The 22,275-nt window shown below is 46.4% G+C and overlaps 1 protein-coding gene across 4 annotated transcripts in view; it reads right to left on the reverse strand.

Moving 5' to 3' along the window:
- IFRD1 (interferon related developmental regulator 1) overlaps nucleotides 1–22,085 on the reverse strand; it is a 33,023-nt gene extending 10,938 nt beyond the window's left edge. The window contains exons 1-5 of one of the 4 annotated variants that reach the window (XM_044280319.1): nucleotides 21,768–22,085; nucleotides 6,096–6,200; nucleotides 5,940–6,021; nucleotides 3,869–3,993; nucleotides 3,625–3,782 (exon numbers count right to left, since the gene is read on the reverse strand). In XM_044280319.1, the coding sequence (XP_044136254.1) occupies nucleotides 3,625–3,782; nucleotides 3,869–3,993; nucleotides 5,940–6,021; nucleotides 6,096–6,200; nucleotides 21,768–21,804 (507 nt within the window). In that variant the 5' untranslated portion in view covers nucleotides 21,805–22,085. Of the gene's footprint in view, nucleotides 1–3,624; nucleotides 3,783–3,868; nucleotides 3,994–5,939; nucleotides 6,025–6,095; nucleotides 6,201–11,342; nucleotides 11,363–21,767 lie in introns of those variants that run through there. The other 3 variants (XM_044280318.1, XM_044280320.1, XM_044280321.1) reach the window with 3 other exon arrangements.
- Nucleotides 22,086–22,275: the final 190 nt, after the last annotated feature.

A 22,275-nucleotide genomic window follows, 5' to 3' on the forward strand; every position in this document is an offset into this window, starting at 1 on the left:
CTGGCAAATTTTGACTTAGTTACTTTTATTCAACCAGTAATTTTCTTTTTTTTTTTTTTTTTTTTTACAGGAAATGATATAGGTGTCTCCCAAAAGATAATAAGACGATGTACAAGAGGGATTATTGTGGGGGGGAATTCTCAGCTTTTATTTACATGTGAGCAAAAAATACAAGATGTTTGGTCGGAAGCCAAAAGTGACACCTGTGCTGGCCAGGAGGATAGTTAGAGAGGTGAAAAAGAATCCAAGGATCACCAAGGCCAGCCTGGTGAATCTGGGTTCTGCTGGTGGCAATATCTCAAGGCAGACAATCCAATGGACACTGCAGACCAAGGAGGACGCCAGATAAGGCACACAAAAGCTTGCTTGGCCTTTGCAAAAGCTCATCTCAACAAAGACTATGAATTCTGGTCTTCTGTGTTATAGTCAGATGAAATTTGGCCACAATGACGTTTCCTTTATTTGGCGCAAAAAAGGAGAAACCTTCAACCCAAAGAACACCATCCCCACTGTCAAACATGGTGGAGGGAACCTAATGCTTTGGGGGTGTTTTTCAGCCAATGGACCAGGGAACCTAATCACAGTAAACTGCACCATGAAAAAAGAGCAATACATGAGGATTCTCAACGACCACATCAGGCAGTCTGCAGAGAAACTTGGCCTTGGGCACCAGTGGACATTTCAGCATGACAATGACCCAAAACACAGAGCAAAAGTGGTGAAGAAATTGTTAACAGACAACATTAACGTTTTGGAGTGGCCCAGCCAGAGTCCAGACTTGAATCCAATTGAGAATCTGTGGAGGGAGCTAAAGATCAGGGTGATGGCAAAAAGACCCTCCAACCTGAAAGATTTGCTAAAGATGAATGGGCAAAAATATTTGTGGATACATGCAAAAAGCTGGTCTGCAATTATAGGAAGCGTTTGATTGCTGTAATAGCCAACAAAGGCTTTTCTATTGATTATTGAGAAGGGTATGAATAATTTTGGACTGGACACTTTTCTCAAATGTAAATAAAATGTAAATCCAAAATCTTGTACATAGTCTTATCTTTTGGCATACACCTATGTAATTTCCCGTCAAAATATTACTTGCTGGTTGAATAAAAGTAACTAAGTCAAAATTTGCCAGGGGTATGAATAATTATGGGCAGCACTGTATCTTTCAAACGAGCATTTCTACAGGGAGGAACAAAATTACCAAACTGCAAAAAAACTAAATTTAGCCAACTAAGAGAGGCCATAGGCCTAACTAACTGGGACAAAGTCCTCAAAAATAAAAAATACAGCAACAAAATTGGATATTTTAAAAACCATCCTAAAATCTAATTGTGAGAGGTACATACCTTATGGGAATAAAAGGTTACGGAACAAAAAAAAAAAAACTATGAATAGAAATGTAAAGAAAGCAAAAAATGTCAAAAAAGCATTTAAATCATTAAAACAGGACGGTATCAAGGAAGCACTGAAAAACTAAAAAAGGAAAAAAAAAATATGTAAAAAAAACTAATAAAAGCAGCTAAACTAGAGACCGAGAGATTAATTGCAAAAGAGCAAAACTAACCCTAAAATGTTCTTCAATGATATAAATGGTAAAGAGTATAAATCTGAAGGTGTCGGCCCTTTACAGAGTGATGAGGGGGGAGTTGCAGAGAACAAGGAGAAAAGAAAAGCTAATAAAAAAAAAAAATTCCACTGTAGTCACTGAGGAAAATAAACTGTCAGATGAAATGCAGAATGTAAAAGTAAATTCTCCATTAAAAGTGTCCCGTCTAACCCTGGAAGAAGTACAGTGGTGTCTTAAAAAGATTAAAATAGACAAATCTCCAGGACCAGATGGCATACACCCCCGTATCCTAAGAGAATTAAGTAATGTCATAGCCAGACCCTTATTTCTGATATTTACATACTCCATACTGACAGGAAATGTTCCACAGGACTGACGCATAGCAAATGTGGTGCCAATATTCAAAAAGGGTCCAAGAACAGAGCCTGGAAACTATAGGAGGGTAAGTTTAACATCTGTCATGGGTAAACTGTTTAAAGGTTTTCTAAGAGATGCTATCTTGGATTACCTCAAGGAATATAAGCAAATAACGCTATATCAGCATGGCTTCATGACGGATTGGTCATGTCAAACTAATTTAGTTTCTATGAGGAGGTAAGTTCTAGACTTGACCGCGGCAAATCAATGGATGTCATATATATGAAGTTCTCCAAAGCATTTGACACTGTGCTGCATAAAAGGTTAGTATATAAAATGATGATGCTAAAGTTTTTTGCAGATGACACTAAATTTTGTAAAGTAATTAACACTGAAGAGGACAATATACTGCTACAGATGGATCTGGCTAGATTGGAGGCTTGGGCAGAGAAGTCGCAGATGAGATTTAAAACTGACAAATGTAAGGTTATGCACATGGGAAGGAATAATGCAAGTCACCAGTACATACTAAATGGTAAAACACTAGGTAACACTGACATTGAAAAGGACCTAGGAATTTTAGTGAACAGCAAACTAAGCTGTAGTTACCAGTGTCAGGCAGCTGCTGCCAAGACCAATAAAATAATGTTTAGCATCAAAAGGGGCATAGATGCCCGTGATAAGAACATAGTTCTGCCACTCACTAGTTGGACCACACTGAGTACTGTGTACAGTTCTGGGCTCCTGTGAACAAGGCAGACAGAGCTGGAGAGGGACCAGAGGAGGGCAACTTAAGTAATAACTGGAATGGGTGGACTACAGTACCATAAAAGATCAGAATTAGGATTATTCACTTTAGAAAAAGACGACAGAGGAGATCTAATTACTATGTATAAATATATCAGGGGTCAGTACAGAGATCTATCCCATCATCTATTTATCCCCAGGACTGTGATGAGGGGACATCCTCTGCGTCTTTGTACACAAACATAGAAAAGGATTCTTTACGGTAAGGGCAGTGAGACTATGGAACTCTGCCTAAAACAGTGGCGACGGTGAGCTCGCTAAAAGTTCAAGAGGGGACAGGATGAATGCTACTAGAGATGGGTCGTTGAACCAGGGAGTTATTCTGATTCCCTGATTGAGTCGGAAAGGAATTTTTTCCCCTTAAGTGAGGAAAATTGGCTTCTACCTCATGGTTTTTCTTTTGCCTTCCTCTGGATCAACTTGCAGGATAACAGGCCGAACTGGAGGGACAAATTTATTTTTGCGGCCTTATAAACTATGTTATTTCCTGTTCTTTGGGAGCAGCCACATAAGCCTTAGACATGAGGGAACCCTATTGACTTCTATGGGAGAGTTTTCTAGACATGCTCTGTGTAGAGGTCAGGAGGGAGTAGATAAGCTGTGATATCACCTATTGTGAATGGTGGATCTATACAAATCTGTAATTCTAATTCAGCTGTGATGATGCTGAAGTTACCTAAATAGAACAGAAGCCTAAACATATCAGACTTAGTGGTTTTAGATTTTATTTTTAAATACAGATAATGACATTAAAATTCTAAAGCCCTATTTAACATAAATTAAACACTTGGAAATTTTCTGACGACAAATTCCCTGCCACTGCACCAGAAAATGTGCACCCCCTGGTCTACACCAGTTACAGGTAGATCAATTAACTGGACTGCAATACTTACAGCCTGACGAGCAGTCATGCTTGCACTCCGGTCAGAAATGATGTTCTTTAAGACTGGGGCTAAGGTTTTGAAGACTTCTTCACTTTCCATTCCAGAGCCAAGCTGACAGCACATGAGGCAGGCAAGAGCTGCAGCCACACGCTGTTCTTCACCTTTACCTAAATCAATGTGTGCAATTATTTACTGACTGAAGTCCCATCACTTGAGAAATTACTCAGAATCTTATAGTAATCCGATTACTTACCCTTTTTCAAGCAACGTTCAATACTATCTGTGAGTGTTATTCTTCTTTCTAGGATGAAGTCGTACAGTATCTTGGATGACAACCCATTCTTCAGTCCTTCAAGAGCAGCTTGTCTAGTCTTTGCACTGTAGACCAAACCCAAAAAAATATTGAAACCTTCAAGTTAAACATTAAGGAAAAGATTTATCAAACTGGTCTAAAGTATAACTGGTTTAGTTGGCTATATCAACCAATCAGGTTCCACCTTTCATTTTCCAAAGGAGCTCTGAAAAATGAAAGGCGGAATCATATTGGTTGCTATGGGCAACTAAGCCAGTTCTACTTTAAACCAGTTTGAAAAATCTCCCCCTAAAGGTTTTTGGCAAAAGGAGAAATTAAAGGGGTTGCAGTCTATGGGATTCTGACATGCTACCTGTGAAGCCATGCCACATGCACAGCTTTTCAGGCAGCACGCAGTGATAGCACTGGGAACCATTACAAGACACCGGGCTGTCATGAAAACCAATTAGAGTCCTGCAATGTTGCCGCAAGGACTCCAAACTTAAGGACAGAGGGAGTCCCCTCTTTCTGTCTAACCCCACAGTTGCCACGGTCACTACTGATAGTAGTAATTAGAGGGCTTAGGCTACTTTCACACTTGCGTTCGGGGTTCTGCTTGTGAGTTCCGTTTGAAGGCTCTCAAGCGGCCCAGAACGGATCCATATGGCCCCAATGCATTCTGAGTGGATGCGAATCCACTCAGAATGCCTCAGTCTGGCACCGTTTGACCTCCACTCAGCGGGCGGACACCCAAACGCAGCTTGCAGCGTTCGGGTGTCCGCCTGGCCGTGCAGAGCCAAACTGATCCGTCCAGACTTACAATGTAAGTCAACGGGGACGGATCCGTTTGAAGTTGACACAATATGGTGCAATTTTATCCGTCCCCCATTGACTTTTAATGCAAAGTCTGGACGAATCCGTCTGACTAACTTTCAGACTTAGCATTTTTTCGGAAAGATAATGCAGACGGATCCGTTCTGAATGGATCCCAATGTTTGCATTATAGGAGCGGATCTGTCTGAGCAGACACCAGACGAATCCGCTCCGAACGCAAGTGTGAAAGTAGCCTCAAATGACTGGCATCGGAGTCTGCCGTCTCAAAAAGGTTAGAACCTGCACCGTATGGAGCGAGCTATGCTTGTGAGCTCATTCCATACATCCCCTGCATGGTAATGCTGTACATGTACAGAATTATGTGTTAAGGGGTAAAAACCACAGTTGAGTAATATTTTAGAGTTTAAACGCAACATTTGAGCTACAAAATAAAACCGAAAATATATACATAAATACAATCATGACCCAAGTTACATCCAGTATTAGAAGCTAGAGCTGCTTTCCGGCTATGACAACGTCATCACCACTGAAATCTGCCTGACAGCATAGCTGAGGTCCTGACACTTTAAGGACTTCTCTTCCCAACATGTAAATTAACATAAGCTCCGCGCAGATTGGGAACGAGCAGGTCACACAGACATTGTGAATAAAACTTTAGACTCAGTCTAACCTGGGCAGTGCTGACATTTGTAAAGAATTCTAAACGTAAAATGTTGTTTAAAGGGACCCCGTCCCCTGCACTATGCAGCCCTCACTGTCACTGCAGTACTTTCAGCGTAGCGGTCCCGGGTCAGATGAGGCTCACCATCCACACTCTCCAGATGATGAGTGACAAGTTTCTTTCCTAACTTATTGTTAGGGAGGGCAGGAACAGTGAGCATCATCAGACTCACCCACAGTCATTACATTGTGCGCCCTTCACTGATCGCATGACCTGGACAGATTTTTATCCTATTGCCAACAGAATGACAGCAAGCAGAGATTTGGAAAAACATAATGAAGTAATGCATAAAGTGTGAACAATAACTCAGCACTATACAAAGAACATCTGCTGGAAGTGCAACACCCCCATCATCATGTAGACAACAAGTGAGCTATTCGCTTCATTACCTTATTGCAACAATGTGAACATCCTACCTGTCTGAAGACTATAGGCTGAGAGCCAGAGAAGAGATGGCGGCTCTCCTTATGCACTCACCTCTTGTCCATTGTAAGTTCTATAAGTCCCTTCAGTTTGAATTCAAAGTCTTCTTGAGCTGCTTCTTCATCGACCTCTGCTCCTGCTGGAAGGAAGCGGCTTAGACTTCATTGTGGAGTACAGAGCACAGCAGAGCGGCAGGACACAAGTACTCACCATCCTCAGCACAGCTGGCAGCATCACTGTAGCTACTGCAATGACTCATGGTTTCAACAGAAGAATCATCATCACTGAACGGCTGGATGGTTTTCTGACGGCCACCTAAAAAACAAAGCAATTACATTAACCACTGTTTACCAACAGGTTAATACATGGGAAACCCTTTTGTCGAAGATGCTATATAACTGCATATAAAAGTGATCATTTGGATTTTAAGACTTTCATAGGGCTCTGTTCAAATCTGCATTAACTTCCATCTATAATAGGCTCCTGACATTGATGACTACAGCATCCAGCACCAGAACTAGCACTTTAAATGAAGCTGGAAGCACAATTCCATCCAAAGTGTAGTTGCCATGATGGGTTACTACACCTCAGCCACAATTCACTTGAATGGGAGCTCAGCAGCAGTAACAGCACTACTGTGCATCCAGCGCCATTAAAAGGGCTAGTCGGTGCCCAAGACCACAGGGAACAGTTGAACGGTGGGGTGCTGGGCTTTGTACCCCCACAGATCGGATATTGATGTATGCAAATAATCAATATCAGGCGCCTGGAAAACTCCTTTAACCTCCTAACAAGTCACATTAAGGGTCCATTCACATTTCCGGGTCCGGATCCGTTCCACATCCGCACTTCTGTTCCGCAGTCCCGCAAAATATAGAACATGTCCAATTCTTGTCCGCAATAGCAGAAAAGAATAGGCATTTTCTATTATAGTGCTGGCCATGTGCACATAGCCTGTGTCAAAAAAATTCTGGATCCAAACTGAATGGACCCTAAAATTGGATAAACCCTCCCTTTTTTATTGTATATTTTTTATGCGTGTCTGCAGTAAATCTTGTTGACGCACAACTCAGGGGACACAATTGCACTCTTAACCCCTTAGTGACAAAATTTTAGACTTAAGGACCAATAATATGTTCCACCTTTGTGTTAAAGCAGTCCTGTTTATTTACAGCGTGGTAAAATAAATTTTTATTATGTGTTTCAGTACAATGATGATAATGCTATATATATATATATATATATATATATATATATATATATATATATATATATATATATTTACTGTTTCCTTTCCACCTGCAGGCTGTCCGGTCTGCAACTGCTCCCCCTCCAGAATAAAGGAGAAGGGGGGCAGCTGCTTTAGCTGCTCATATCTCTGGTTTGGTACAGGCTAGGGATCGACCTATTATCGGATTTACCGATATTATCGGCCGATATTCAGGATTTTGAACGCTATCAGTATCGGCATTTATTTATTTTTCCGAGCGTATGGGGAACACAGATTGCGCTGCTGTCAGCGCTCTCTGTGTTCCCTCAGCAACAGCACAGGGGAGAAGGAGCAGTGTCTCCTCCCCCTGTGCTGCTGCCAATGAAAGGACAGGGGACAAGAGGAGGGGAGGAGCTATGGCCACTGCGCCACCAATGAAGATTAATCTATCATTCATTCATATACAGGAGGCGGGAGCTGCAGAATCACATAGCCGGCTCCCGACCTCTATGAGCAGTAGCTGCGATCTGCGGTAGTTAACTCCTCAGGTGCCGCGGATCGCAGCTACTGCTCATAGAGGTCGGGAGCTGGCTATGTGATCCTGCAGCCAGCTCCCGCATCCTGTATATGAATAAATTAGAGATTAAGCTTCATTGGTGGCGCAGTGCGCCCCCCCTTCCCCCCCAGTATTAAGCATTGGTGGCGCAGTGCGCCGCCCCCCCAGTATTAAGCAGTGGTGGCGCATAGGGCCCCCCCACCCCAGTCGCAGTGCGCCCCCCCCCACAGGATCCCCTCCTTCCCTGCTCCTCCGATCGGAGCCCCAGCAGTGTAATGCTGGGGCTCCGATCAGTTACCATGGCAGCCAGGATGCTATTGAAGCCCTGGCTAATATGGTAAGCTCCATGCGGCTGTGTGCACAAAGCACAGAGCAGCAGGGACAGTGTGAGCTCCTATTCACCCTGATAGATCTCTATCAGGGTGAATAGGACAAGGGTTCTAGTCCCTAAGGGGGCTAAAAGTTAGTTTAAAAAAAAGTTACAAAAATAAAAAACACCAAAATATTAAATATAAATAAAAAAAAGATTTACAAAAAAATAAAATACACATTAACAATAAACATTAATTTTCAGCAGATTCGTGGGAATTTTTATTTTTTTTCAAAAATGAAAATTCCCAGAATATCGGTATAAATTATCGGCTATCGGCCTGAAAGTTCACAAATTATCGGTATCGGCCCTAAAAAATCAATATCGGTCGATCCCTAGTACAGGCTAGAGATATGACAGCAATATCTTTAGTACATGGGAAGATATCACTGTTAGAAATCAAGATGCAGTGAATAGAGCTGAAAGGGAAAGTAAAAGCAGGTGATTATTCTCGACTATTTCCAATAGTGATCTCTCCTGTTTAGCTTTGAGAAATGCTGTCATTTTTGTCTTGTATGAAAGCCTGGAATTCCAGCTTACAAACAAGACCATGCTTCTAGCTGCTACCATTCGTGGAGATATCAGTGGCTAAAGCAGTCTGGGGCAGAACAGTTATGTACTTTTCCCACAGCTGGAGCTCAGCTCGGGCAGAATAGTTAGGTGGTTAAAGAGGACATGCCACCACAAAATGCAATGCAATCTGAAAACTATGATAAAGAGGAGCTGAGCAGATTGATATGCAATTCTGTAATTTATCCATTTATATCTTTGCTTTGTCCACCTCCTGTGAAGTATCTGTACAGGGAGGAGGGGTTATCAGTGACAGCTTTGTGTGTATAAGTACATAAGAGATAGCTGTCAGTAACTGATAGCTCTTCACAGGAGGTGGAAAATGCAAAGACATACTGTATTTTTCACCCCAAACTGGTTTGATCTGAGGTCTTACTGTGCTCCTCTAAAACCTAGGTGAATTTTATGGGCAGGTGCATCTTATAGGGTGAAAAATACGGTAAATGTATAAATTACTGGTTTTACTTTTCCCACAAAATATATCAATCTGCTCAGCTCCTCCTGCTCTACATCATAGTGGTTTCAGATTGCATTTCTTTTTGTCGTGACAGCTCCTCTTTAAAAATTGCATTTCTTTTAGTAGTTTAAAAAAAATATATCTTAAATTTGGTGCATTTTGGTCTGTCCTGTTATGAGCCGGCACAGATCTGCAATGAAATGTGCACCGTCTTTTGGCTTTACTATTAATGAACCTTTCTACTAGCTTTAGTCCTTCCCCTCCAGGTAAACCATACCTAGTTTTCCATATATTGACAAAGAAAAGAATATGAAAAATTTACTTTTTTATTCAGTAACACCTTCGTAATCAGTATTTGAATATGTTGGACAGAGCTGTATAGTTTTAGTGCTAGAGTAACTCTGCATTGACATTTAGTTCCTGCTTGAAAGGTGTCTGCTAGGTAACAAGTTTGTTCCATACTTCTAACCACGGAGTACTGTCATCTCAATGAACAAGCCCACTTCTAGCAGAAAGGAGCAGGTGAAATGTTTTGTGAGGCCATGATCCAAGTCTGTATTAGACAACAGGCGGAATGAGCATGATGTTTACCGCAGCAGGTAAACCATTTATGAAGTATTTACACTGAACACTCACCAGCGGAAAAATACACATCCACAGATGTGCAAGTCTCAGGCCTGGTCATGACCCAACACAAAGGAACAGGTCAAAAAAGGAGAGCAACTGCACACAGACTTGTTTTGTGAGGTTAGGAGTCTAAGGTTACTTTCACATTAGCTTTTTTTGTGGAACCATCATGAATCTGCAAAAACGCTTCCGTTACAATAATCCAACCGCATGCATTAGTCATGAACGGATCCGGTTGTATTATGTCTTCTATGGCCAGAAAACTGATGTGTCCCCATTGACTTACATTGTGAGCCAGGACGAATCAGTCTTGCTCCGCACCACATCGCGGACAGAAAAAAACTGCAAGGCAGCGTTTTGGTGTCCGCCTCCAGAGCGGAATGGTGACTGATCGGAGGCAAACTGATGCATTTTCAGTGGATCCTTTTCCATTCAGAATGCATTAGAGCAAAACTGATCTGTTTTGGACGCTTGTGAGAGCCCTGAACGGATCTCACAAACGGAAAGCCAAAACGCCAGTGTGAAAGTAGCTTTAGGTGACCACCATGTCCAACTATTGAGGCCCAACACTATAAATGAGCATTTTTATAACTGCAAATAACATACAAGACTAACACAGTGGCTCGTCCTGGCAACTCAGGGGCAAGACCATGAGGGGTCAAACCTAACCAGGACCATATCTGTATAGAACTTCTGTGCCACCTGGGCTGGCCTGAATTGAAACTCAGATTTAACACTCCCAAAGAAACTGGTCCTACAAGGTACATATTCTGTACCCGTCTTAAAAGGATATCCATGTATGATCAGTGGAGAATGACATTCAGGTACAGCGACTGTCCATACAGGCATGCCTGGTACTGCAGCTCCTCTGAAAGGTGAATGGGACATTCTGCAGTACAAGGTCAGACCCCCACCAGTTAAACAGTGACTGCCCACCCACAGGATAGCTGCTGAAAACTCTGTTCATATATCAGCATTAGATATAAACGTAGAAGTGTTCAACACCCTGTCATGTTGTGGACTAGCTATAGGACCGATGCTGTTAAAAAAATAAAATGTATGTAAAGGGTTTTTCTGGGATTTTTATATTAATGGCCGGCTTTGGAACTACATGGCTCCATCCACTGTGTAATGGTCAGGGCTGGTTAATGCAGCACTACCCCCATTCAACCATGCATGGTGAACCACCCCAGAAACCTCAGTGGGTGTCTACTCACAGATTAGCACCACTAAATGGGGCTAAAGCTGCAAATGGATCCACTGCATTTAAGGGGTTTGCCAGGAATTAAAGGGGTATTCCCATCACAGACAATGGGGGCATCGCTAGGATATGCCCCCATTGTCTGATAGGGGGGGGGTCCACCTTTGGAGAACAGTGCGGGGAGAGTTTTGGCTGGAGGACCCCAGATTTCCCAGGGTCCGCCCACCACCAAGCACCGCTCCCACAGAAGAGAACAGGAGCACACTGTAGTAATATTGTCTGTGGGGTGAGCTCCAAGCCACACTTCTGATGCCACTCGCTCATTAATAGCCCATGCTCAGTTCACACAAGTGTCATAGCTAACACAGCAACCATGTCCAAATGTGAACAATCCGTGTATTAATCCACTGAACACCCATACCACAATATATTGCTCCCCCCACTTCATAGGAGTTTCTTTACTTACCAGGAGCTTCCCAAATAGTCACAATTACCTCGTTTCTAGTCTTCCACAACCAGACTACTGTTCCAGCTCCTATGCAGACATCAGAATGACTCACCATCACAGGCTTTATGCCAAGAACATGCAAGTCACCATCAGCTGTTTGCCCACTATCTACAAGAAGCATGGAGTGGTGATCTGCAGAAGTCAGGTGGAGCGTCACCTCAGCTGTCCTTAAACCAGTTTATCAGTGGAAATTCAGCCATCCACCGCACGCACCCCTTATCAGAACGGGCCCCTTCACCAGAAGTAATCCAAACCACAGGAAGGACTGCAGGAACACATCTGTATTAGGTGTCCTGGCCAAGGAGGACATGTCCAACTATGCTGTATAGGGCGATGCCAGAGCAGTGTAATGTTAAAAAATTGTCTGAAAGACAAGTCTATTATAGACAACGGGGGAAATTATCAAAGACCAGCATTTTACACCAGTCTAATCGGTACACCCTGCCAGAGGGTGCACTGTCACCAGAAATGCCCAAATTAAACTGGCTGACATTCGCAAAGTGCTAGCCTATTCCTAGTTTTATCCATGCCCCCGTTACTCCAGAAATATTTCGCATTTTTCACCCTATAATACGCACCGGCGCATAAGACACACCTAGGTTTGAGGAGGAAAATAAGATCTGTGGATGGCACTACTATGGGGGGGATCTGTGGATGGCGCTACTATGGGGGGGGGATGATCTGTAGATGGCACTACTATGGGGGGGGGGGGGTGATCTGTAGATGGCACTACTATGGGGGGGGGGGGATCTGTGGATGGCACTACTATGGGGGGGGGGGGATCTGTGGATGGCACTACTATGGGGGGGGGGGGAATCTGTGGATGGCACTACTATGGGGGGGGGGGGAATCTGTGGATGGCACTACTATGGGGGGGGGGGAATCTGTGGATGGCACTACTATGGGGGGGGGGGGAATCTGTGGATGGCACTACTATGGGGGGGGAATCTGTGGATGGCACTACTATGGGGGGGGGGGGAATCTGTGGATGGCACTACTATGGGGGGGGATCTGTGGATGGCACTGTTATGGAGGGGGAGATCTGCGGATGGCACCGTTATGGGGGGGGGGGGGGAGAAGAGATCTGTGGATGGCACCGTTATGGGGGGGGGGGGGGGGGGGAGAGATCTGTGGATGGCACTGTTATGGGGGGGGGGGGGGAGAGATCTGTGGATGGCACTGTTATGGGGGGGGAGATCTGCGGATGGCACTGTTATGGAGGGGGAGATCTGCGGATGGCACTGTTATGGAGGGGGAGATCTGCGGATGGCACTGTTATGGAGGGGGAGATCTGCGGATGGCACTGTTATGGGGCGGTGGATCTGCGGATGGCACTGTTATGGGGCGGTGGATCTGCGGATGGCACTGTTATGGGGCGGTGGATCTGCGGATGGCACTGTTATGGGGCGGTGGATCTGCGGATGGCACTGTTATGGGGCGGTGGATCTGCGGATGGCACTGTTATGGGGCGGTGGATCTGCGGATGGCACTGTTATGGGGCGGTGGATCTGCGGATGGCACTGTTATGGGGCGGTGGATCTGCGGATGGCACTGTTATGGGGCGGTGGATCTGCGGATGGCACTGTTATGGGGCGGTGGATCTGCGGATGGCACTGTTATGGGGCGGTGGATCTGCGGATGGCACTGTTATGGGGCGGTGGATCTGCGGATGGCACTGTTATGGGGCGGTGGATCTGCGGATGGCACTGTTATGGGGCGGTGGATCTGCGGATGGCACTGTTATGGGGCGGTGGATCTGCGGATGGCACTGTTATGGGGCGGTGGATCTGCGGATGGCACTGTTATGGGGCGGTGGATCTGCGGATGGCACTGTTATGGGGCGGTGGATCTGCGGATGGCACTGTTATGGGGCGGTGGATCTGCGGATGGCACTGTTATGGGGCGGTGGATCTGCGGATGGCACTGTTATGGGGCGGTGGATCTGCGGATGGCACTGTTATGGGGCGGTGGATCTGCGGATGGCACTGTTATGGGGCGGTGGATCTGCGGATGGCACTGTTATGGGGCGGTGGATCTGCGGATGGCACTGTTATGGGGCGGTGGATCTGCGGATGGCACTGTTATGGGGCGGTGGATCTGCGGATGGCACTGTTATGGGGCGGTGGATCTGCGGATGGCACTGTTATGGGGCGGTGGATCTGCGGATGGCACTGTTATGGGGCGGTGGATCTGCGGCGGTGGATCTGCGGATGGCACTGTTATGGGGCGGTGGATCTGCGGATGGCACTGTTATGGGGCGGTGGATCTGCGGATGGCACTATTATGGGGCGGTGGATCTGCGGATGGCACTATTATGGGGCGGTGGATCTGCGGATGGCACTGTTATGGGGCGGTGGATCTGCGGATGGCACTGTGGATCTGCGGATGGCACTGTTATGGGGCGGTGGATCTGCGGATGGCACTGTTATGGGGCGGTGGATCTGCGGATGGCACTGTTATGGGGCGGTGGATCTGCGGATGGCACTGTTATGGGGCGGTGGATCTGCGGATGGCACTGTTATGGGGCGGTGGATCTGCGGATGGCACTGTTATGGGGCGGTGGATCTGCGGATGGCACTGTTATGGGGCGTGGATCTGCGGATGGCACTGTTATGGGCGGTGGATCTGTGGATGGCACTGCTATATATATGTCACCCACAGATCATCCCCCCCCCCATAACAGTGCCATCCACAGATCAAATCCCCCCATAATCGTGCCATCCACAGATGCCCTAATATACAGAGGGGCCGGTGGCATGCACTTACTCACTTCCTTATTGCCTAAACCATTTAATAATAATAATAACTTTAATTAAAGTTCCGATCCCCAGCCCCATCTGTACCATTTACTAAATGTCCTGTAGCAGGCAGAGTAGGGCAGGCGGCTGTAACTCACCGACGTCATCTGCCTGCGCCGCCTACTTTATGAATGACCCCACACACATTTGCATGACACCGGCCCCTCCTCCCTCAAGCTGATACATCAGTCTGCAGACTGCGATGTAAAATGGCAGCATTCGCCCCATAAGACGCAGGGGCATTTTATGGGGCCAAAAGTGCATCTTATGGGGTGAAAAATACGATAACTTTTATAACATGCACATTTATAATATGCCCCTGCTCCTAGAAGCTCCGTTCTCCCACCTGTCACCTTTCTCCAAGTCTTGATTGACAGGGCCAGGCAGCGTTCGCATCCTCCTACCAGAATTGAGTGCATAGTAAATCTCGCTGTTTAGTATTCAGCGCAGGCAGGAAGTTGGCAGCCAGTGAGCGTCCTTCCTTCACTATATGCCTGCACCAAACGGCATGGTGCAGGCACGAGATCTAACATGCACTCAGGGCCCTGCCAATAAAGACTTGGAGGGAGGTGGGAGAATGGAGCCTCTAGGAGCAGAAGTGGTGCACTTACACAGGACACTTATTGGGTACGCACATTAATACGGGCACTCAACTCCAGTAATTGCCCTGGTCCTTGGCACTTGTAAAAGCGGGCCTTAATCTGCACCCTGCTTTAGGGCTCATGTACAGTGCCTTGCAAAGGTATTCACCCCCTTGACTTTGTATTTTGGTGCCTCAACCTGGAATTAACATGGCTTGTTTGAGGATTTGCATCATTTAATTTACAGAAAATGCCCACAACTTTGAAGATTATTTTTTTTTATTGTGAAGCAAACAAATAGGACAAAATAAGGCTACTTTCACTCTGGCGTTTCTGGGTCCGCTTGTGAGATCCGTTTCAGGGCTCTCTCAAGCAATCCAAAATGGATCAGTTAAGCTCCAATGCATTCTGAATGGATAAGGATCTGTTCAGAATGCATCAGTTTGACTGCGTTTTTTAGGTGGTCACTAAAACGCAGCTTTGTGTCTGCCTGACGATGCGGAGCAAAACGAATCCGTCCTAACTTACAATGTAAGTCAATGGGGACGGATCTGCTTTTCACCGATATGGTACAATTGAAAACGGATCCGTCCCCCATTGACTTTCAATTTAAAGGGGTTGTCCGGGATCAAATTTCTTCTCTTTTTTTGTGTACTCCCTATTAACAGCTGAATCAAGGCCCCCCCATATGTTTTTAAGTATTTTCACCATTTCTATATTGCTCATACGGTCCCCCCACGCTTTGTTTACACCTATGTTTAATTTTTCCTACCTTCCTGCCGCACTGCACTGTGGTTCCATCTCCGCCCCCTAATTAATATTCAGTGCTCTGCCTCTTTCATTCATAATAAAGCGCCCTGCCCGGTGACGTCACCGGACCGGATGGGCGTGGCTTAGCACGGTTGGTTGCGGCCTTGTTACCGCCCATCCAGGCACTTTGAATAATTCATGTGGCTGAGGGTGACATCACCGGGCTCCCTGGGAAGCGGAAGAAGAGGCTTCACTCGGCAGAAAGGGACCCGGTACATCACCGAGTCTCGGAAACAGCGCTTCCGGCTGAGAGATGGAGATTTGAAAACTGGGCATTAGAAATGTCGGGTAAAGGTAGGACAGGCACGATTGTAACATTTAGGGCATTGTTGTACACATACTCTAATCTTCCCAATCCTGGACAACCCCTTTAAGTCAAGACGGATCCGTTTTGACTTACTTTTTTTGAATGAATAATGCAAACAAATCCATTATGATACAAGACTGATCCACACCGAACGCAGGTGCGAAAGTAGTCTAAAAGTCAATGTGCAGAACTATTAACCCCCCTAAAGTCAATACTTTGTAGAGCCACCTTTTGCGGCAATCACAGCTCCAAGTGTCTTTTGGTAAGTCTATGAGCTTGCCACATCCTACCACTAGGATTTTTGCCCATTCCTCCTTGCTAAACTGCTCCAGATTTACTATTGGATTGAGATCTGGGCTTTGACTAGGCCATTCCAACACATTTGTGTTTGGGGTCTTTGTACTGCTAGAAGGTGAACCTCCGTCATAGCCTCAAATCACGCACAGAGTGGTAGAGGTTTTGCTCAAGAATATCCCTGTATTTAGCACCATCCATCTTTGCCTCAACTCTGACCAGTTTCCCAGTCCCGGCTGCTGAAAAACATCCCACAGCAGGATGCTGCCAATACCATGTTTCACTGTGGAGATTGTGTTCTTTGGGTGATGTCATGGGTTTGTGCCAGACATAGCGTTTTCTAGTTTTTTTAGTCTCATCAGACCGGAGCACCTTCCGCCATACATTTTGGGAGTCTCCCGCATGCCTTTTCGCACTCACAACATGCATTTTAGCTGAAAGTAATGGCTTTCTTCTGGCCACTCTGCCATAAAGCCCAACGCTATGGAGCATACGGCTTATTGTCGGCCTATGTACAGATACTCCAGTCTCTGCTGTGGAGCTCTGCTCCTCCAGGGTTACCTTAGGTCTCTGTGCTGCCTCTCTGATTAATGCCCTCCTTGCCCGGTCCATGAGTTTTGGTTGGTGGCCTTCTCTTGGCAGGTTTGCTGTTGTGCCATGTTCTTTCCATTTGGTTATGATAGAGTTGATGGTGCTTCTGGGGATCATCAAAGATTTGGATATTTTGTTTATAACCTAACCCTGACTTGCACTTCTCAACAAACTTGTCCCTTACTTGATTGGAGAGTTCCTTGGTCTTCATGGCAGTGTTTGGTTAGTGATGCCTCTTGCTTAGGTGTTGCAGCCTCTAGGGCCTTTCAAAAAAACGTGTGTATATGTAATGACAGATCATGTGATACTTAATATACTTAATAATGCGCACACAGGTGGACATCATTTCACTAATTATGTGACTTCTTAAGGTAATTGGTTGCACCAGAGCTTTTTATGGGCTAAGAAAGGGGGTGAATACACACGCACATGCCAATTTTCTGCTTTCTATTTCTAAACAATAGTTTTATATATATATTTTTTTCTCATTTCACTTCAACTAAGACTATTGTGTTCTGATCCATCACATAAAATTCAGATTAACAAAACATTGAACCTAAAGGGGTTGTCCAGGTTCAGAGGTGAACCCGGACATACCTCCATTTTCACCCAGGCAGCCTCCCTGACTTGAGCATCGGAGCAGTTCATGCTACGATGCTCTCCTTTGCCCTGCGCTAAATCGTGCAGGGCAAAGGTATTTTTAGTAGGGATCGACCGATTATCGGATTTACCGATATTATCGGCCGATATTCAGGATTTTGAACACTATCGGTATTTATTTTGCCGATATTCCGATAGTGTATGGGGAACACAGATCGCGCTCTCCGCGTTCCCTCAGCAGCAGCACAGGGGAGAAGGAAGCAGTGTCTCCTCCCCCTGTGCTGCTCCTGCCGCTGCAGCCAATGAAAGTACAGGGGACAGGAGGAGGGGAGGAGCTATGGCCACTGCTCCACCAATGAAGATTAATCTATCATTCATTCATATACAGGAGGCGGGAGCTGCAGAATCACATAGCCGGCTCCCGACCTCTATGAGCGGTAGCTGCGATCTGCGGTAGTTAACTCCTCAGGTGCCGCAGATCGCAGCTACAGCTCATAGAGGTCGGGAGCCGGCTATGTGATCCTGCAGCTCCCGTCTCCTGTATATGAATAAATTAGAGATTAAGCTTCATTGGTGGCGCAGTGCGCCCCCCAGTATCAGACATTGGTGGCGCAGTGCGCCCCCCCTCCCCCCCAGTATTAAGCAGTGGTGCGCCCCCCCCCTCCCCCCCAGTCGCAGTGCGCCCCCCCACAGGATCCCCTCTCCCCTGCTCCTCCGATCGGAGCACCAGCAGTGTAATGCTGGGGTTCCGATCGGTTACCATGGCAGCCAGGACGCTATTGAAGCCCTGGCTGCCATGATAAGCTCCATGCTGCTGTGTGCACAAAGCACACAGCAGCAGGGACAGTGTGAGCTCCTATTCACCCTGATAGAGCTCTATCAGGGTGAATAGGACAAGGGTTCTAGTCCCTAAGGGGGCTAAAAGTTAGTTAAAAAAAAAAGTTACAAAAAAATAATAAAAACTCCAAAATATTAAATATAAATGAAAAAGAAAGATTTACAAAAAAAAAAATACACATTAACAATAAACATTAATTTTCAGCAGATTTGTGGGAATTTTTATATTTTTTTTCAAAAATGAAAATTCCCAGAATATCGGTATAAATTATCGGCTATCGGCCTGAAAGTTCACAAATTATCGGTATCGGCCCTAAAAAAGCAATATCGGTCGATCCCTAATTTTTAGGAATTCCGGTGACGTACCGGGGCTCTCCATGGGGCTGCCAGGAAGCCCAGTGACGTCACCGGCACTGAAAGGCGGGCTTTAGCGCTGCCCTAGCCAGTAAAACGGCTAGGGCAGCGCAAAAGCACGCCCATCTGAGCCGGTGACATCACCAAACACACTGCCGGGCGGAAGATTTCAAAATCCCAGACCAATACCGCATTTGACACAGATGTATTAATGCCAGATATGGTACCAAGTGTCGGATCTGGTTTCATCTTTGAAAAAAAAATTATAATCAGATCTGGTATTCGATGAGACCATTGCCGGTACTGCCTGCCGGATTCAAACAACGCAAGTGTTGGAGATGGAGGTCAATGTATTGAATGGAGCTTACAGAGTTAAATAGAAAAAGGTTATACTCAGATAAGCTAAAAACAAGGTCAAAAAGTCACTTTATGTGTGATTGTACCCCTCCTCCTCCCCAGTCTTTAGCAGAGGTATCAGTCCGAGTCTCAGGAAGTGCAAGGGGAGAGGAGAGAAAAATGGAAACATACGTCTTATAAGGCCTCTTTCACACTTGCGTTGTCCGGATCCGGCGTGTACTCCACTTGCCGGAATTACACGCCGGATCCGGAAAAACGCAAGTGAACTGAAAGCATTTGAAGACTGATACGTCTTCAAAATGCTTTCAGTGTTACTATGGCAGCCAGGACGCTATTAAAGTCCTGGTTGCTATAGTAGTAGTGGGGAGCGGTATACTTACAGTCCACGCGGCGCTCCAGAATGACGTCAGAGCGCCCCATGCGCATGGATGACGTGTCCATGCGCTTGGGGCACCCTGACATCACTTTGGAGCGCCCCGGGAGCCGCACGGATGGTAAGTATGCTGCTCCCCACTACACTTTACCATGGCTGCCAGGACTTTAGCGTCCTGGCAGCCATGGTAACCATTCAGAAAAGGCTAAACGTCGGATCCAGCAATGCGCCAAAACAACGTTTAGCTTAAGGCCGGATCCGGATCAATGCCTTTCAATGGGCATTAATTCCGGATCCGGCCTTGCGGCAAGTCTTCAGGATTTTTGGCCGGAGCAAAAAGCGCAGCATGCTGCGGTATTTTCTCCGGCCAAAAAACGTTCCGGTCTGGAACTGAAGACATCCTGAACGGATTTCTCTCCATTCAGAATGCATTAGGATAAAACTGACCAGGATTCTTCCGGCATAGAGCCCCGACGACGGAACTCTATGCCGGAAGAAAAGAACGCAGGTGTGAAAGAGCCCTAATCTATATCTTGTTACCGCAAATGTCATGTTCTTTATATGATGTTTCTTTTTTTATTAGATTTTTTTCAGTATGAAGCCTATATATTGTAAGCTTGTCATGTTCTTTATATGATGTTTCTTTTTTATTAGATTTTTTCAGTTTGAAGCCTATATATTGTAAGCTTGTCTTTAAATAGAGGGAGAGAAATCTGATTCAGCTACATCCAATGACTGTCAGTTTCCCTGAGCGCTCGTATCCCTTTAATTTAGATTCCAACAATTAGGGCAGGTCTACACGACGACATTTTGTTGCACCAGTGTCGCGCGACAATTTTTATAATGGCAGTTAAGATGTTACACTGCAACATGACGCGACAGTCGCTGAAAATCCATTTGAGATTGATTTTTCTGCAACTGTCGCGTTGCAGCATGTCACATGTTGCAGTGCGACACCATAAACTGCCATTATAAAAATTGTCGCGCGACATTAGTGCAACAAAATTTTGCAGTATAGCTGTGCCCTGTCGTCGTGTAGACCTAGCCTTATAGGGTAAAGGCAAATGTGAAAGTAGCCTTACATACACTGACCAGGCAATTGGCGGGAAAGCACTTTTTCCCCCCAATAATCGCCTGCTCAGAGGTGGTAAGAGCGGCATGGGGAACTAGTGCCCACTACTCCAATCACCACTCCTCATACAGATCCATTGTTTCTGGCAGCAGAACGCTGTTCACACAGCACAAGTGCTGCCCGTAAACAATGATTTCGTTACACGTGTTTGCTCCATCATCAGGCGATCTGCGGCACACTTATACAGGCCAATCGCCAAGAGAGCATTGCTATGAAGAATCGGCCTGAAAATAGTCCCGTGCAGAGGGACCTTTACCAGAAACCTTGTGGACTATTCCGACATGCCTTCTTCCCTGGAAACAGTCAGAGTTCTGGCAATCTGAATAAACTTGCAGTAGGGATCGACCGATATTTATGGATTTTCTAAATTATCAGTATCGGCATGTAACCTTGCTGATATGCGTCCAGCGCGCCATCACAGAACATGAGCGCGCTGCTGTCAGCGCAGGGGAGGAGTCACTCTCTCCCAACACTGTGCCGCGCTGCCAATGAGGAGAGAGGGGAGGAGGAGGGGCGGGTGCACTGCACCACCAATGAAAGTTAACATCCAATACAAATACAGGAGGCAGTGCCCTGTCTATATGAAAGGAAGCTGCGATCAGCAGCAGTTAACCCCTCAAGTGCTACCCCTGAGGGGTTAACTGCTGCCGATCACAGCTCCCTGTCTGAGGCAGGGTGCCGGCTATGTTATTCTGCCGCCATAGCCGCCGACAGAATCATTGGTGGCGCAGTGCGCCCTACCCCCACTATCCAAATCGGTGTGGATGCAGGGCCGGAGGAGCATACCGCCGAGGAAAGGTCCTTCCTCATCTTCTGGGGGACAATCAGGAGCCCCCACACAAGAGCTGAATCAGTCTCACAATGGGCCCACACTGCCCAATCTCAGAACCAGGTCCATTCATGAGACAGACGAGCAGCAGGGGATGAGTGAGGTTAGAGAACACTCATCTAGGGGATCAAGATGGCTATGAGCCAGCAGCAGCAGGTGACCAGTCACTGCTGTAGACAGACGTGTGCATGCGTCATATCTACGTGTACCCGCACGAGCACGTTACATGCTGGAATAGCGTGTGCTCCGCCGCATTCTCTGACGTCACCGCCCTACGAGGCCTCTGGCGGGACACGCCACGTCCGGACACCACTATTAATCCGATTAGCCATATCAGGCGGCTCCCAGAAACCCGGCAAAGACCGGCTTTACTGCGCGCGACGTACGCTGGGAGGTGTAGTCCACGCCCGATGACTTCTCCGCGCGACAAGCCCTGGCGCCGTGCTGCAAGAACCACAACATCCGGCATGCACTGCGCGCCTCACCTCAGACACCAGGCCTCCCAGTTCCCCCGGCTTACCCGCGGGCCGGCTGCTCCTCTTCTTCGATTTAGGCATGTCAGTGGCGCTTCCCCCAATCCTCGCCCCGCTTTAGCACACCGCGTCGGGCGTTATTCCTGGCTCCTCGGTGTGAGTTGTGGAGTGAAGTAAAAATCAGCCGATGGAAGAGCACTTTTTACTAAAACGTCTCTCAGGAATAAGATTCGAATCTTCTATCGGCAGATGGGAGAAATGTTTGAAAGAAGAACTGAATGAAACTCCGGTGACTGCCTGTGAATGAAGACGATACATTTTACCTCTGAACGCCTCTGGATAGAGCCGTGCACGCTGCTGCTCGGCCTTTTATAAGTGCGGCTCGTGACGTCGGCGAGGCTGACCTCTACTGCTGGCCAATCCGGAGGCTGGGATGGCGCGTCTCTTCACGCGAGCCTCTGCCGCCATATTGCGTGCGTGACAGACGCCCTGTAAGCTGTGCTGTGCGTGCGCCAAACATCTCATGTGCGGGGCCAGAGCACGGCAGGCGCCTTC

This window comes from Bufo gargarizans, chromosome 2, assembly GCF_014858855.1.
Source record: "Bufo gargarizans isolate SCDJY-AF-19 chromosome 2, ASM1485885v1, whole genome shotgun sequence".
NCBI lineage: Eukaryota > Metazoa > Chordata > Amphibia > Anura > Bufonidae > Bufo > Bufo gargarizans.